This window comes from Electrophorus electricus, chromosome 14, assembly GCF_041902795.1.
Source record: "Electrophorus electricus isolate QZ-2024a chromosome 14, ASM4190279v1, whole genome shotgun sequence".
NCBI classification, from domain to species: Eukaryota; Metazoa; Chordata; class Actinopteri; order Gymnotiformes; family Gymnotidae; genus Electrophorus; species Electrophorus electricus.
Genome location: NC_137510.1, coordinates 10421524 through 10439803, shown reverse-complemented (window position 1 = coordinate 10439803; position 18280 = coordinate 10421524). Strand labels below are relative to the sequence as shown.

Genomic DNA, 18280 nt, shown 5'->3' with positions numbered 1-18280 from the left:
TTGGTGGCCTTTTGTTATAAAAGATTACACAGGGACTCACACAGGAATTTCAGATTTCTGATGAACAGCCTAAAGGTAGGTTTAGTGGAGGTAATTCAGGTTTTGCGTAAATGCATTTTATGACATCATCAATGAAAGGAAGACCTGTAATGACCAAAAGAAATAACACCATTATCTCATCAATGCAGAATACTCGCAAAAACGTTTAAAGATCAACAGTGACACCTCATTCCAAATGCTGAAAAACACAAGGACAATTGTTTCAATTTCAGATGTTCATTGTACACTGTGCATTGTGATGTTACATTAATATGTAATTCCTGAAGATATGCATTGCACGTATGCTATGAAGTATCTTGAGATGAGTTTCTTTATCCTTGTTGTGCACAAAATGTCTGTTAATTTGTCATATTTTATCCATTGTTATAACAAGCCTTTCTGATATGCGTGTTTACAAATAAGTTACAAACAATTGCTTATTTTTTGAATAATGTTTTCATTTTTGTATGAAAGTGTTTATTATTCCATAAAACAGAAGAATGGGGGGGGGGGGGTTATGTTTAAATGTAATTTTCCATGTTAAAACTTTAGCCTGTGTATTTAGTATGGGATTTCAGGTTGATCGTCCAATGAAAAAGGTGGGTCCTCTCCACACTTGCAGACTTGCAGACTTAACCTGCAGCAGCCGAGTGCAAGCAGCGGTTACCAAATGGACAATAACCAAGAGTATCTGCTGGCTGTGTTCATCTTTCTTTCAACAGGTCTATCATATGTGGGTGTCAAGAGTAACCATGGAAACGAGAGGAGCTGAGGTGCCATTGCACTTTGTATATGCGTGCAGTCCTGTGGCCTTGCAGACTTTTCTTGAGGTTGGCCACTTCAACAAACAGCACAGAATGTAAATCCAAAATCATGAGTCCATTGACGCCCATCCAAAATCTCCGGTTTTCCCCACACTTGCAGACTTAAAGGAGCAATAAATCATTTTACCACCAAAAAGGATCAAACAATATTTACGAAATTTATTTAATTTCTTTTTTTTTATAAAGTGCAGCTCACATGATATGAAGAATCAAATTGCTTTGTAGTCTTCAAATGAACCAGTTTATGCTCCATATATTGATCCCCCACACGGAGGAAACCATGTTTATAATTTACAGAATCTAAACATTCAAACCATTAGGAGTCACTATAATAGTTTCATGATATCTGGATATACTATATAAACAGCCCGATTCTGTTTACACTTCGTATTAAAATGTGTCCTCAGTGTGCCCAGATTAGATCCAGTTTTACACTCCCATGTAAAAAGTACACAGACAAATGTCTCATTACTGTAAACATTGTTTCTCACCTGCTATGATCATTGTACCATATGCTGTCAAATACTGAAAAAGAAAATATTTAAAGCAGGCAATCTCTGATGCTTCAATCTCTCAGTAGTAATACTTGATGGCAAACAAGGATAAGATCTTCAGCAATTACGGTCCTAAAAAGAGAGCATTTACAACAAAATATTTTGGTTGTAGGATGATGTGTACAATTAACAAACAGTTTATGTATTTAAAAGTTAGTAAATACCATTAGGAATATTCTACATTACTGTTACAACAAGGATACAAATTCATTTACTGCAAACTCTTTTTTTTGAGAGTGAAATTTCAGAAACATAATTTTCCTCTAAGATAGTGCCAGCTGTGGATTATAAATCACTTGCACAGTGCACACTTGTCAGTCATCAATCAAACAGTCTAAATAATTAATAATTAATACAACAATAATTAATAAAACAATTATGAATACAAATTTATTTAAATTCAAGCCCATGGTAACTTAAATCTATGCAACGCTGTAAATGCAAAATGTCATCACAGGTGCCTCATGAAGCTGGTTAAGAGATCACCAAGAACACACAGAGTTATCATCTAAGTAAAGGGTGCCTACTTAGACATTTGTTTAAACAAGAACAGCATTTGTTTAATGGAGCATAAGCACATGTGTTATTTCCTTGTTTTTATACCTTTACTCTTTTTTGTAAAATGAAGAAAATAGTAAAAAATTAAACAAAGAGTCAGTGTGTCCACAAAGAGTACTTTTGACTGCTACTGTAATAGTGATTTACACGGTAATCAGAGCCCTTGGGGCTGTCACCCTCAAACTGGGAGAATGGCTCCAGCAGATCCAAGGAACAATATCCGAGATCTCCGTCCAGAAGAATGCAGTCCCGGGAACAGCTAGGATACTACGCAAGACTCCCAAGCTTCCAGGCCTTGGGGAGAGGACCAGAGCTTGAAGGAAAAAGAGACCACCAGGAGGTGGGCGAGTGGGGAATTTTTATGCACTGTTTATTTTAATTATGTGTGCAATTACGAGTATAGTATACTTTAAATTCAAGTTTCAAGTTTCAAGTTTGGTTTATTTGTCACAGACATAGTTAAATGTTTCAGTTTTAATTTTGTTATATCGAGAGTTTGTATTTGACAAAAAGAAGAATACCATTTATTCTTAGTGTCATGGAACGCTCACCCCCCCCCCCCCCCCCGAGTCACGTGGTACAGCCTGCCGCGTGCAGGGGGGTTCACCATAGTTTATAGCCACACCCTCCATGATGGCACACACCTGTGCAGGGGTTGATGTTAAGTTTTTGTCTGTCTATTTAAACCCCTGCCTGTGTCTGCCTCCTCGCTGGTCATTGTTACTCTTACTGTCATCGTTTGTGTTATTGTGTTACTGTGTTATTGTGTTATTGTGTGTGTGTGTGTGTAGCCATTATTAGAGTGATATGTCGTCGTTCCTGTCTACAATGTTCGCTGTTATGTGTGAGTGCTGCAAGTGTCATCAATGTTCTGTCATTAAATGTCTTATTAAATTGAGGGAGTCTGTGCATCCTGTTCGGTGCCCTACGGCACTCAGGCCACCGTTACACTTAGAAAATGGGGACCCAAAAAAGACATGGATCAGTTGCTTGTCTGCAAACCAGCAAATGGTGTTGTTTCAGGGGTGAGAAAACTCATTAGATCAAAATAAAGAGGATGATTCTTGTTGGCTGTGATTCAGACGGAAAGCCTGGAGTCACAGCCAGTCCTCCAAGTTCATAAAATGGATCAGGAATCAAACAGTGAGGAGACTTTCATTTTGCCTCAGCGTGTGCTGAGTTTGTTAACTTGCAGTAATGACGAATTTTATGGATTTTATGGATATGTCAGATGCTAATAATTTTATGTGATATTAAGTGGATATCAAATCTGTAAGTTGACTCTGCAGAAAACACTGAGTGCATTTTCATGCACTTAATAATCAGATCATAGCCTGATTTCTGCAGTTATCTGATTATTCAAGTGGTCATGTAAACAGCACATTCCGACTTCCTATATTGTATTAAGACCTAGAGGTCTTGGAAATGGCTAGCAGAATAAAATCATTACCCCTGAAATGGCAAACAAACACTTTTGGGGAGATTCTGAAATGTAGTACATGCTCGAGGAAATGAAGAATTTGAAAGCTGTAAGAATGGCAGCATGGCACACTATTAGTAACCATAAAAAACAAATATCCACATTTACCTGTAAAGTGGGTTCATGTTTACAAAAAGATGGCTTATTGCAAAGTAGAAATCCAATTATTGCCTGACACTTGTAAATCCAGAATTTTCCCATCACCTGATTACATTTAAGGTACGTAACCGACGCTTTTATCCAAAGCAAATTACAATTATGACTGAAAACAATGGGACCAATTGAGGATTAAGAGCCTTGCTCAAGTGCCTAACAGTGGTAACTTGGCAATGGTGGGACCAGGAACCTTCTGATTACAAGTCAAGTACCTTAACCACTGACCTACCACATTAGCCAAGTGAATATACTGACAAAATCTGATTTTCTGCAGTTATCAGATTATTATGTGCATGTAAACACACTCATTCTCTGTGCTCACCTACTACACCGTTTTATAAGACTGTTTGGATATTTATTTAAAGCATTTAAATAATTGTAATATAGCAGGATTGACTATAAAATAGTTTTTCTTACCTACCATTACAATGCTGTCCACCCACAGCTAAATATAGAAATCTATCATTAGCCCTCATCTACTGATATAATGAATGTAATGTCACCTACAATGTTGCAACATATAAAGTTTTATGCTCACTTATATCAACTGACAGGACAATTCCTAGTCGCACCAACCTCTTGCACAAGTGCATGTTTTACCCTGTATCCCACCCAATAATTTTTCTATATGCATGATAAGTGATATCAGTGAATAAGTCAGTATTTTATTTAAGAAATATATAAGAAGTGAAAACATGCATTGTTGTATGTGATTTGCCAACTGGCATGTATCAGACATAGAGAAAATGAGTCATTTTACTGTGCAATTCGTCTCATCTGAAAATACTCAACGGTGTCTTCGCTGAATGGACAGCATCATCTTGACCAGCATATGTCACCATCGAGCGCTATAAATGACGCTTCAAGTAGCGAGCCAATTTTCAATACTATAGTTCAAAAAGCTTAAGAGATTCGGAAAGCCTCGTTTCGTATTTTTAGCTGTGAAGACATATAGACGTCTCTGTAATTACGTTATCTTCAAACACGTACAACTTTTTATGTGTCACTTTTTTTTAGAAGTGCGGAACTTCTCCGGATGTTACGTAAAAGCAGTTTCAAAACAAATTCAAGGCACGAAGCAGTGTTGCCATATCTAAGAAAAACCTCTAGATATTATGCATATAGCGCTTTGGCGGAATATGCTGTGCTGTGACGGCATATTTATTGACAAGTGAAAGCAACGTCCTGCGTATTGGAGGAGCGTAAAAATAAATGCATTTTGAGTTATTTCTGATATTCAAGGATCAATTTTTGATGTTAAATAAACTATGCTAACAAGACCAAAAAAAGAAAGCATGGATATTTAGCCCTGTATATTTATTAAGGAAATAGGGAAAAATAAGGGGAAAAACTCCCTATTTTCCTCAACCCTGTCCCTCTGGTCCCCCTGGGCACGTTTCTCAGAATGAACGGTGCTGAGTCATGGATGCTGAGAAGCGCGCACACACTTTTTATTTACAGATAAAGGAGCCCCATTGTAGGGAACTCCAACACCTACAATGCGAGATCCCTCCACCCAGACTGGGTGAAAAAAAAACCCTTTCTTGCCAGTTAGAAATGTAGGGGCCTAGATGGGAACTGTAGCGTTTATACACTTTAAATGAATACATCATTGCTCAAGACACAACTTATAGTCATCTCTCAGATGTAACAAAAATCAGCTAAATGCGAGAATCAGACGACTTGCATGAAGTCCCAAAGACTGGCATGAAGTCCCAAAGAGCGACAGTAAAAACAGTGTGATAAACAAGTCATTTCTACATCTGTGCCCAGAAGCGCCACTGTTCCCACAGCTCATAGTCGGGCAATTAAGCCTCGCACTACTGCATCTAAGGTTTTGGACAGGTGTGCCACAGGCCTGAGCCGTCCACCGTGCCGCTGAGCAAGCGCACTGCTATTAATACCCAGGTGTTCATGTTCTGTATAAGTGCAAGGGTTGTGCATAATCTGACAGCCCCAGTGCTGGATCAGAGCACAATGCCCATTTCCATGAAGAAAAGGCTTCAGCCATCTCACCAGACCATGTGATAGTGTCAGGGGCGTCTGTCTTACAGCACTGTCTCAGGATCTTGTCATGGAATGAGCAGTCTGGTATCCACGAACGAGAATAGTTGATCTGACCCAGGAACGACATCATGCCTTGACAGCCTGTACGCGGTCCTGGGAGAGCTCGTGATTTCCTTAAAACAAAGCCGAGATATGAGACACTTGTTTGACACTATTGCAGTTTATCAAGTGCAACCTTGAAACCTGCATCAGCCAAAAGTTTCAGCAGCCTTGCTGAACCCTCTCTGCACGTCTGCTCGTTTTCAGCGGTCATTGTTATGTCGTCCGTGTGCTAGAGCACCGTTCAGCCCTCAGATGCCGTTAATCAGGATAGGGAGTCGCGTACGGCAGCTGCAAAGACAGCAGGCTCGCCAACGAAGCCCTGCGCCAGTCTCTCTCCAGGTTTACTGCTCCCTTTAAAAGTGAAAGCAAAAATAGCCTGGGTTTTCTTATGCTGAGCACATTGATCATAATGCTGAGAAAAATGCTGAGCATAAACCAATAACTGTCAAGTGACTAGGTGTAGCAGGAATTGTATTGAAAATTGCTGACACATCCTGCAGACTATGGTCTCATGGAACAACTACACCATTTATGCTTCTCAAATGAAATCGACAAATTTAATTTTGATACGATATTACGGCCTACTCCGTTAAACGGTGACTCAGGAATAATTACAAGTCTGTGTGAAAAGCAATATCTGGATCACTCGGACAGGTTACGGGCAGCTGATGTGTTTATGGACACGAAACTAGCAACCACCTACTCCCGCAGAATTAACAATAAGACCTGAAACGGGACCCTCATTGATTGCCGCTATTTGATGAAAAAGTTGCTCCTGCATCAACCAAAAACTAATCATCTACGCATAAGTCCACCGTTTCTACTTTACCTTCAGATATTGTTCGACTTCTAAGTTCTACGTGTTTAACAGTGCTTTCCTTAATAGTTTTATCATGTTTTGGGGGAACAGCATATCTAAGCGCGAGAGCCGGCACCTTCTTAACGAGTTACTCTTCATCATAGCTCGGTCTCAACACTTGTGATAAAAACATTCTGTATTCAGGTCCTGACAGATGTGAATATTGTGTCATTTTCATACGTGTGTCAACAAACTGATACGGCTCTTTTACTTACGGTAAACGCGAAACAATTTGCTTTATGACAGTAATATCAGGAGCAGTTAGGGTTACAGTAGTTCCCAAAAGAGAAAAAGTTGCAGCCACATTGCATTTTTCATATCGGTCCCTGTCATTTGAATCTCTACTCTACTTTTTGTCATCTCTATCTATACTGCATGTCTAATTTTTATTCTTCATTTTTCTATTAAGTAGAACCATTTTTGTCACACATGGATTTGGTTTTCTTTACATCTAACACATGACATATGCCGGCGGTGGAGCCAAGACAAATTTGTCCTTATTTTCTTTTTACAATCTGATTTAACATATTTATCCCATCTTGGTCCATGTAGCAAGGTATCTATTTATGTCATCATAATCCCAATTTGGGTCTCCCTGACTGTCTCTTATGCAATTAATGGCCAGCCTCATATGAGTTTCCTCAGATGACCCCTCTCATGGGGGGGGGGGTCAACCAAAATAGACTTTGGATCCTTCAGTCCACCCTGCCAAAGTATCTACCCACGGAACTGCATATTCTGCTAAACTATTTCTGTCCATCCATGCCCTTATTATATATTATATTACATTATATTATTATACTAAATGATTCAATACATTTCTGTATAACTGTATACTGTACTACGCTTTATATGGTCTGTTATTATTGTATTGTTTTCACATTGTATTACACTTTGCTACATTTTTACTACCTCATTCCTCAGGTTCATGTTGGCTCATTTGGTTCATTTTCGACTAGGAGCATATTGCTGTTGTATAAGAATTTGACTGCATTTATAAAAGCCCTGTATTGCGAATACATTTGGCAATAAAACTATCTTGAATCCAAGCTTGAATCATGAAGCTACAGACCAATTCATTAACCATTTTTTGAATGTGCCTTCCTGTGGTACATACATGTAAAATCTCCCCATATTACATAATAGTACAGTCCAAACGTGGTGGAGGGTATTAGTGATGTCAGGAGAAAACCTCAACCTAAGCAACATTGTAGCACGGGGTCTCCAGGTGATGTCTGCTGGCTGTAGGCCCTCAGAACTTTGCGCTACGCCCTTGAATAGAGTGTCGATGCTTTGCCGCCATGCAACAGGCCATTGAGGATACAGGCCCTGTAGACGGTTGCCTTGGTTTGCAATGTTCTCTGCTCTTGCAGGCTCCCTTTGTCAGTCTGGCAAGCACAGAGATTGCCCTCCTAGTTCTCGTGTTAAGTTCACCGGCCACGGACGGGTTATTGGCGAAGGTAGACCTGAGCAAGGTGAACTCATGCACCACTTCCAGTTCATAGTTGCTGACTCTGATGGAGGGAGGATGTGGCTCATCGTATTTGTTTTCATGTTGGTTTGTCAGCGTTGCATCATCTGCAAACTGCAAATTCCTGACGAACACATCAAGCACCTTTGTCCTTCCCCTCATGTGAGGGGAATTACCATCGCATTACCACAGAGCCGTGTTTCAGCATGACCGAAGAGCACAAAGCCGTGTTTCATCATGACCGAAGAGCACAGAGCAGTGTTTCAGCATGACCGAAGAGCACAGAGCCGTGTTTCAGCATGACCAAAGACCACAAAGCTGTGTTTCAGCATGACCGAAGAGCACAGAGCCGTGTTTCAGCATGACCGAAGAGCACAGAGTCGTGTTTCAGCATGACCGAAGGGCACAAAGCCATGTTGCAGCATGACCGAAGAGCACAAAGCCGTGTTTCAGCATGACCGAAGACCACAGAGCCGTGTTTCAGCATGACCAAAGACCACAGAGCCGTGTTTCAGCATGACCGAAGACCACAGAGCCGTGTTTCAGCATGACCGAAGACCACAGAGCCGTGTTTCAGCATGACCGAAGGGCACAGAGCCGTGTTTCAGCATGACCGAAGGGCACAGAGCCGTGTTTCAGCATGACCGAAGAGCACAAAGCCGTGTTTCAGCATGACCGAAGACCACAAAGCCGTTTCAGCATGCCCGAAGACCACAAAGCCGTGTTTCAGCCTGACCGAAGAGCACAAAGCCGTGTTTCAGCCTGACCGCAAAGGAGAATCCAAACAGGTTTGGAGCAAGTATGCAACCTTGTTTAACTCTCTAAAGTCTAAGGTTTTGGCTTTTTTCCCCCCTCTTAAATTCACCATGAAGGCAAAGTGCCTTATAATGCATTTTTAAAAACTGCATATTATTTTATCTACTATATGGCCTAATCTCTGAGCCTTGCTGGTCTGAATGTGACTTAAGTAGGCAACATAACTTATATGTAGACATAGCTAATTTTGAAAGAGCTACAGTTTTGAGTGCATTGCTAGAATAAACTTTGCTTGTATGAATGTATTTCTTATATATTTGTTAGATACACTAAATGAGGGTTCATGCTCTGTTGTGATGTCAAAAATATTTATTTCCAGCAGTTTAAATGTGATGGTAATTTATATCCTTTACTTCTTGTTTCTGTGTCTATTATCCTATTTGCATTTCTTTCTTGGTTAGTCAAAGGACTGTATAATAACCTGATGAAGCGAACCTACCTATAGGCAAATGGTTTTTGCAAAGGGAGAACGTGGACTAGAACATATCAAACAAATTTCGCCACTTTCAGCCATCTGCATAATTCTGCCGGTTCAAGAGGGATTGTGCAAACATAAGGCGGGATTTTGCGGAGTACGTGGCAACCCAGGTTTTGAGCAGTTTATTGATTCTCTGGTTAAGCTGCAGTTTGATCCAGCTGGCTAGCTTTGAGTCGCTCTTTAGCTGCAAGTCAAGTGAATTGAAGAAGCATGTCTATTCGGTTATTTGTACGGGGTGCGATTAGACACCTGAAGAACAGAATCACGAACCCGCAATACGGGACTTTTCGGAGGACCACAACGACAGTATGATTTGCAGCTTTTATCTCACTTCTTATCTACCTAGAGATCGTTATGTCTTAACGTTATACTCAGATGTTTCGACATTAGGCTATTGCAAAACCTGCTAACGACAGTCTCTTGTCATTGTGTTTGTTTTGTTCAGTATGGCTACTAAACACACCTTGAACTCTGACCTAGTTATAAACTTTCTTATTTAATAGGGAGGAATGTATGTAGAATATGTAGAAACTATCACCTATAATCCGGCAGTCAAAATGCGTTTGGTTGTTCTTACATGTTTTTTGAAGCTATAGATACCATACCTTTGAGTATATGTTTATATAAATGTGTTTGCAAATTTACTTTACAGTCCATCATTTATTTGTGTATATTTTTCCGTTTTAATGTGTCTAACATGTGGTTTCATGACTCAACCTGCAGGTTAAAAACTCTGCACTCCTGCTTGCTCTACCTCCACTCTCTTATCTGGGATATGAAGCATATAAGAGGATGTCTAGTGTAGGTGCAGTCTTTGCACTTGACAGAGGTATTACTTATATAACATCTATTTTGTATATTTTGAAGGCAAGTATAGCTAAGTGTCTACACCGTTTCTTCCCAGCTTGTCAGGTTTGATGCATGTGTTGTCAACCCACTTCCCTTTAGCTGAAGAAGTTCTAGAGCAAGCTGATTACTTATACAGTTGTGGAGAGACAGAGAAACTTTACCAGCTCCTGCTGCAGTATAAGGACAGGTAAATACTTGCTTTTTATTCTCAGAAGCAGATAGACTACTTGATGCGCCACAGTGATTACTAAAGGTCGGAGAGACGGACGGGAGAGAGTGTTATTTGCGGGCAACGTCCTACAGTGCCCCGAGGGGTGGACCTGATTGGTTGAGAGAGATGAAAAGCAGAGACAATGTCTCCTTTCAGGGCCCGCTAAAACGGGCCAAAACTTATTCGCATTCCTGGAGAATTTTCTAGACTTTATATTATAGATGATTTTTCATATATTCGTGAAGCCTCTTGCATCATTAAAAAGTCTAGGTTGCATTAACACTGGCCTGTGCATATGCTAAAATGTTTTGGATAATCTCTATACGCAAAGTGAACTGAAATATAGAACGAATAGCTGTCACTTTTTTCCATCAATACCAAGACAAATAATCTCTACTAGCCAAATAGCGTTCATCAACCACTCTTTGTTAGTTTTAACAGTATTTGCTGGTCTGGTAGCTATGTGGTGTCATCAGAAACATTAAAGCAATATTTAAACACATTTAGGCCTACTAGACAACTCAAAATGTTTTATGGTCAGGTGATCACACTACCAGAGTATTGCCCCCCAGAAATATAGACAATTTGAAACAATACATGCATCTTCCTCTGGAGTTTTATTTTAAATGTCACTAAATTGTCATCAAGGTTTGTATTAGGAAGGTTTCTTTCAAACTTCTTTCAGGTTAATAACCCATGTAGTGAAACATGTGTTTTGACCTTCTCATGGAGCCTATTACAATTCTGTGTAGCGATGACGCGGAGTTCCTGTGGAGGCTGGCACGGGCTTTACGTGATCTCTCCATACTGCCCAACATCGTGTCTGAGCAGAAGAAAAAACTCACCTACGAAGCTTTTGAATACAGCAAGAAGGCACTGGAGAAAAACAAATCTTGCTTTGCTGCACACAAAGTAATATGTGAGCTGCAGTGAACATCAGTTTTTGTTTACATCACTGTACGTCTTATAACATGTTTTTCTTTGGACATTTTTTCAAGTGGTATGCTATATGCCTAAGTGATGTAGGAGATTATGAAGGGATCAAAGTTAAAATTGGAAATTCCATCATCATTAAGGACCATTTGAAGGTAAAGGATAAGAATATGGAATAGGCTTTTTTTTTTTTACATCTAAAAGTAAAAAAAATAAAATAAATAAAAATAAATTATATATAAAAATATGTATTTTATATACATAAAAGGATAATGCCATCAGAAGGTCATGTTGTAACAGCATGGTGTTTTCACAGATGGCTATTGAGTTAAATCCAAAAGATGCAACATCTATCCATATCTTGGGTTATTGGTGAGTCTGTATGCCCTGCTGACTACTATTGGAAACTCAGTGATAAAGGAGTTGGAGTCTCTCCAACTTAAAATTTGTCAGCTTACTTCCAAGTAACAGTTTTCTTTTCCCCTCTACACCAAGCATCAGACGATGTGCCTATTCAGTAAACATGTGTAAGTGAACCATAGTAGAGGGACTTTTGTTTGCACCATTCTCAGGCACTACGCCTTTGCAGAGTTGCCATGGTACCAGCGCAAAATAGCGGAGGTCATCTTTGCCTCCCCACCGACGGCTACTTATGAAGAGGTAAAATGCCAAATGTAACTTAGTGTAGAATTCCCCTACTTTCCACTGCTTGCCCTATACATGTGGTAATTAAAATGTCAGATACTTTAATGAGACAATCCTCAAACTATATGCATGTTAACAGCATGGTCAAGCAGACATTTATGTCTATTTACATATGGTCTAAGCATTTCATGTCGTTATTAGGCTCTGACATATTTCCTGAAAGCTGAGGAAGGTACAGTAGAAGCATCTTCCTAAATTTGATCAAAAGTCAATGTTTACCTGATTGCACGTTATTAAAGGTAAGTCAGGAGGAGAAAACACCACTGCTCTCTCTCTTCAGTTGACCCAAACTTCTACAGCAAGAATCTGCTTATGCTTGGGAAGACGTACATGATGCTTAATGAGCAGAAGGCGGCAGTTGATTGGCTCCAGAAAGCAAGGGACCATCCTGCCATCTCAGAAGAAGACAAACAGGTTCATAAGGAAGCACTTGATTTGCTTAAGAAACTAAGTGGCTGATTAATGGTGAGCCATGAATAGGATCATTATTATATAAATGTGAATCTTATACCCTGCGTCTAATTCAGGGTTTTTTTTTCCCTTACATTTTTAAAAAAATGTATTAATCAGTTATATTAAATTTGAGAACTTTAGATCATAAGGCAGATACGTGTTCCAGAGATAGTTACAGTTGGTTCCAAAATTCTCACACCCACAAGTTTTGATTCAAGATGTCCTCAGGATATTTTACAAGTTAGATATTTTAATATACTTACCCAAATTGATATTTATATAGCAGCAAGTAGCCTGCCAGTAGTTACATGAAGTCTTCTACCAATAGTTGCTATAAACACTGTAAAACCATTTGAAGTTACTCTGCTGGAATTTTTATGAAGTTTAGTGCTAGAATCTCCCTTAAGTATCTTCATCCTGAGTGTAATATATGCTTTTTATTGTAATGTTAATTACAATGAGCTCTGAGGGGAATCAAAGAGCCTCACGTTAGTTGGAGATTGCAAAATTAAAGCCATTTTACCATTTTCCATCAGTGTTGATTTTTCATACAAGAATCTCATGTTCAAATGTGAAAGAAAGTCAAATTTGATATAAAGATGGTCATACACATTTATTAAATATGGTTCTCTCCACAGGCAAGATCCAACCAATAACCCCCTACTGCCAACCCCCCCCCCCCCCCCAAAAAAAAAAAATTATATAGCGAAGAAGAAAAGAATAAGAGGTGGAGGTGGTGGGGGAATCTTAAAATAAAATGGCCAATATACCCCTCCCTCCCTCCCTCTCTTCAGTCTGCTGGACAAAAATAGAGGGCATGTTTCCATTTGTCATAAATCAATATATTAAAATGGGTAAAGTAGAATAAAAATGAATTTTATACATGGTCTCCAGGTATGGGCACTCTGTACAGTGTAGGTGTTTACAGTGTATCTACATGTGATATGTTACAGTTCATCTGATGAACAAGGCGTCACAGAGCCTGTTGTCGACGCTGCTCCAAATACAACCAATTAGAACTTTACTATGATAACTGAAGGATCGTTTTCATATAATTGTTTTTTTTTTCCTCTTTAGTTGCACATTTGTTCAGATGGAAGCACAGTACCATGGTGATGAGGTTTACTTAGCAACTGCTGCCGTTTTAAGCCAATCGTTACAGACCAAAAGCAATGGAGTTCAGTCTTAAACGGCATCATTCTTTACTGAGGAGTAGCACACTTTTTTTATATACAAATCTAATGAACAAATTGAATTTAACCAACAGTACTGAAATCTTTTACTGTAATGACTTGCAACAGCAGCAGCTTGCCGGCAAACGCCTTTGTTTAAATGGAGAGCTCCTCTCCCTGCTCTAGTCATCCGACAGAAAGCACCAGAGACAGATTTTGGTAGTTTCACATTTCCCCCCAAAAAAACAAACAAACAAAAACAAATACAAGAAATAAACAACCCAGCGTAAGCAAACAGCATATTGAATTCTAGTTGCTGAAGCAATGACCTTGGACTGTTTAAGGGAACTAAAATGTTAAACCGCTACGAGTGTCATTTCAGAGTAATCCATTATAGTGTAGTGGAGACCTGGGGTAAAGCAATAAAGAACATTAATTAAAAATAAATTGAACCAACACCTGGCTATAAACCTAAACTACCTGTGGTAAATCATGAGGTAACTTGCTTTGGAAATGGTGTCTCGTTTAAACTACATAAAAATATATGCGCTTAAATAGTTTGAGCAGTCATAATGCTAGTGCACAAGTAATGCACAAGTAGATTGAACAATGGCATTTAAGGATCATTTGTTTTAAAATTGAGAATGCTATATATTTTTTTAAAAAATTACCACAATAGCCTCAGAAGCCAAATGTTTAAAAAGATCTCAAGAGGCTGTTACTGAGGACATTTGGTACAGTTTTCAATCTCAGCTTCAACTTTCCAGAATGTGAATGTTCAAATCACTACTGTATCTGCTTGTGTTACTTCTGACCATTTATATCAAAAACAATCAAACTGACAGCAATTAATTAACTAAATGATGATGGTGGGGGAGAAATGAGGAGTGATGGGACGCTCATTTAGCCCAGGGGCATGCGCGCGCACACAGACTCTCTCTCTCTCTCTCAGGCCAGACGACACAGCTAGAGTCACCAGACCCCCTAGCTGGCCAGTCCAGAGCACAGACCCTTCTGGCCTGGCAGCCAATTCAGTGGGGGAATGACAAATGCAGGAGTCCAATTAAATGACAATACTTCAATATGATAATGTGTAAAACGCTATGGCTCTCTTCTACATGGTGACACACCATCAACCAAAACCTCAACACACACACAGACACACAGAGAGAGAGAGAGCGAGAGAGCGCGAGAGAGAGAGCACCATCCTTTCCCTGGGAATTTGTTCTCTTAACTAAGCAACTGCATTCATATGAAATCTAACGTGATCAGCAGACTTGAGGAATCTAAAGTGACAGCAGCAATACTGTCAGACAGAATGCAGGCCCTTAGGGCGATGTGCATCCGGGAGGACAGAGATGGTGCATGGTTTGCTGTGTTGGAGGTTTGATCTGGGAGGACAGAGATGGTGCATGGTGTGCTGTGCTGGATTGGAGGTTTGATCTGGGAGGACGGAGATGGTGCATGGTGTGCTGTGCTGGGTTGGAGGTTTGATCCGGGAGGACGGAGATGGTGCATGGTGTGCGGTGTTGGAGGTTTGATCTGGGAGGATGGAGATGGTGCATGGTGTGCTCTGCTGCGTTGGAGGGTGGGTGGTTTGATCTGCTCTGGAGACAGCCATGCAAGCGCAGCACAATCACAACTAAACATCCCAAAACAGAAGAGAGAAAACCCAGGCACCAGACTGAACACTACAATCACTCTAAGAGCTCTATAAAACTAGAGCTGTAGGTATGGTTTCATTATAAAATCCTCTCAGATTTTTTTGTCAATCCCCTTTTAAAAAACAGCCAAAAGGAAAAGACTATTATTGTATTTAGATTTCTGCTTTTAAGAGATAAGAAAAAAAGCTGAAATGCTTGCATAATCATGGGCAATAATGTTATCGAGATTGCTAAATGAGGTTTTGGATTAAGATTTGGTTTAAAATGACAAAATAGCTTATGTACATTGGTAGTTATCTGTGCAATTTTCCTTTTTTGTGTGTGTGTCCCCCCCCCCAACTTGGCTGGACAAAATGCAGTAGAGAGGCCCCGTTCTCTACTCTTGGCCAAATCCTTCCGTTTCCTCGATTGCAAAAAGCAGCTTCTCTTTCAGCTGTTCAAAGCTTTTGTAGGGTGGCAAGTCTAACCGGTTAAAGCTGAAAGACAAAAATATATTTAAAATCCAAAATTATTCAGAGGCCTAAACATTGAATATTCAAATATCCAGATTAAAAATTTTCTATTATATATTAAAAAAAGCATTCACCATGTATGACTCCGGGGCAGCCAAGTATCCTTGCCAACTTTCTCAATACAGAATTTCTGCGGTCCATTACTCCCTAATAAATGGAACAGAATATGTGAAATACAGTGAAAAAATGCAGCTATATCCATCTGAAACTATGGACCATCACCTGAACCTGAAAACAGAAGGAGCCAGTAACTGAAACACTGTCACTGTGAAGTGACATCACCAGGCAACCTGTGTGCGTATGCTGTGTGTGCGTCGTGCATGAGCCTGCCTCACCCATGAGCTCGGCGAAGCCCCCCAAAGGCAGCCTGCAGGTGCCCGTTACAAACTGCAGCAATCGTAAACGAACCTCGTTGTCCACCTCCTTCACAAACTGCACACACAGCAAAATTTACATAAGGACTTTCCACATACTAAATGTATACAGAAAAAAAATTAAATAAAGTCACTGATTTATTTAAGTGAGATGAGAAACCAGGTTCTTTTCTGTATAATGGCATATGGCTAAAAGTGATAACCCAGGGAGCAAACAAGGTCATGCTGTACCTGCCAGAACCACATGATCTGTTTGCTGTTCCTCGTATAGTGGCGATACACAGTGTTCCTCTGCCAGTCCTGCAGATCCACCTCTTGCATTCCACAAAGCATCACCTAACACACACACCCACCCCTTTATTGGATCATGTTTAAATAGAAAACATCAGGAAAGCAAGTCTTCAAACTCAACAGGGAAAAGCCATGCCTCACCTCCAGCTCCTTTTCATCAAAATACTGCAACCACTGCAGGGGAACCACCTCATTGAAGCCGTCTAGAAATGCTTTGGTCTGCCCTTCAACCCCTCGTGAGAACCGCCATTCTGCCATCAGCCTGCAGAGGGCAGACCCCCCCCACACATCTGTATGAGTCATTAGATACAGTAGCCTCATCGGCCTCCTTCTCCAGGTGGGAAGGGAAAGCACGTACCCAATATACTCCTCTTTGTTCTCCTCAGTCACCAGGATGTTAGCACCATCTGGTTTTAGGTCGTGCGAGGTGATTTTGCCCAGGATCTCCATGTCAACAGAAAAATACATTTCCAAACTGCACTCCTCAATGTTGTTGTCCCTGCAAGAGACGGGGAGCTTAGTAATAAGCACCTCTCGCTGCCCGCCCAGCTCAAGACAGATTCAAAATCAGGTCACTGAATTTCTCACCCTAAATCATCATTGTGAACCCCACCCCACAAAATATATAATAAATAAATGTATAACACACCTTTATATAAATATAAAAAAAACAAAACACACCACCAATACTTGCTTGTAATCAGCTCCCCACCAAGCCCTGCTGTACCAATGTTGGCAAGCACAGAATGATGGTCGATGAGAGTAGCGAGGTGAGAGGTGGTGAGAGGCAGTGTATAAAAAGGGGTCATTTCCTCTCCCAGTTTTTGTTTTGGCTTTGAGCACATGTGCCAACCTGCCCTTTGTTTTTATTTGCACAGACGCTTATTGTTTATTCAGAAACAAGCTCGCCATAACAGGGCTGATCCTACATGGGTTCAGTGCAGTTTGTCAGCCTCTTGTTAGACCATATGGGAAAATGGCTGGGTATATCTGGAACTGAATCTACCGAGCTCAAATACTCTACGGGTTTGCCAAGGATTTCTCATCTCTCAAGGATCCATCCCGGGTCTGCTACTGTTTAGTATTTATGTTAGTTTTGGGGCAGATTAGGAAATCTGGTTTGAGCTTTATATTTATTTATTCATTAATTTAGATCATCTTCATCATCATCATCATCATCACTAAGAACAATTTGGATCAGATTGTGTTCTAATCTCCTTCCGTCAAATACCCTGGAAAAGCCGATAATTTTTTTCAGCTAAATTTTTCTGAGACAGAATATGTTAATTGACAGTCGACGATCAAATAGTCATTTTAATCTTATGTAGATGTTCAGATTACACATTCTACACTACACAAAAACATCTACCATCTGCGTAATATTGTCGGTTCATGGTTTAGCCCAATTTACCTCTGGTAATCTGGTGAAGTTTTACATACCTCCTTGCTCTTTACATTCTGGTAGTTCCTTCACTCTACAGCAAACTTAAATCCATGGTGAGAGCTTTTTCTTATACAGCACCTTGACTATGGAATGCTCTACATGATGCCATTAAAAAGTCTCCTACTTTAGATTGTCTGAAGAAGTTACTTAAAACTCATCTTTTTAGTACCGCCTTCATGGATGTTTGATATTTTGTTGTGTATTGTTTCCATTGTTGGTCTGTTGTACTTTTGGGTTTAAGAAAAGCACATGAAAAATCTAATCTTCTTCTACTACTACTACTACTACTACTACTACTACTACTACTACGACGACGCAAGGACGCAGG

The 18280-nt window shown here is 40.0% G+C and overlaps 2 protein-coding genes across 5 annotated transcripts in view; one reads left to right on the top strand and one right to left on the bottom strand.

Annotated features, from left to right (window-relative positions):
- Window positions 1-9472: 9472 nt before the first annotated feature.
- rmdn1 (regulator of microtubule dynamics 1) lies at window positions 9473-13025 on the top strand. Its single transcript, XM_027013309.3, has 9 exons — window positions 9473-9650; window positions 10068-10173; window positions 10293-10380; window positions 11157-11316; window positions 11403-11492; window positions 11654-11709; window positions 11910-11997; window positions 12184-12214; window positions 12323-13025. The coding sequence occupies exons 1-9, from the start codon at window positions 9555-9557 to the stop codon at window positions 12499-12501; spliced, it is 894 nt and encodes a 297-aa protein (XP_026869110.1). The 5' UTR covers window positions 9473-9554; the 3' UTR covers window positions 12502-13025.
- Window positions 13026-13539: 514 nt separating this feature from the next.
- wwp1 (WW domain containing E3 ubiquitin protein ligase 1) overlaps window positions 13540-18280 on the bottom strand; it is a 29161-nt gene continuing 24420 nt past the window's right edge. For all 4 annotated transcript variants that reach the window (XM_027013313.3, XM_027013312.3, XM_027013311.3 and 1 more), the window contains exons 20-25: window positions 16867-17007; window positions 16650-16770; window positions 16449-16553; window positions 16179-16275; window positions 15918-15990; window positions 13540-15807 (exon numbers count right to left, since the gene is read on the bottom strand). In XM_027013313.3, coding sequence (XP_026869114.2) covers window positions 15708-15807; window positions 15918-15990; window positions 16179-16275; window positions 16449-16553; window positions 16650-16770; window positions 16867-17007 — 637 coding nt within the window. In that variant the 3' untranslated portion in view covers window positions 13540-15707. The remainder of the gene's footprint in view (window positions 15808-15917; window positions 15991-16178; window positions 16276-16448; window positions 16554-16649; window positions 16771-16866; window positions 17008-18280) is intronic.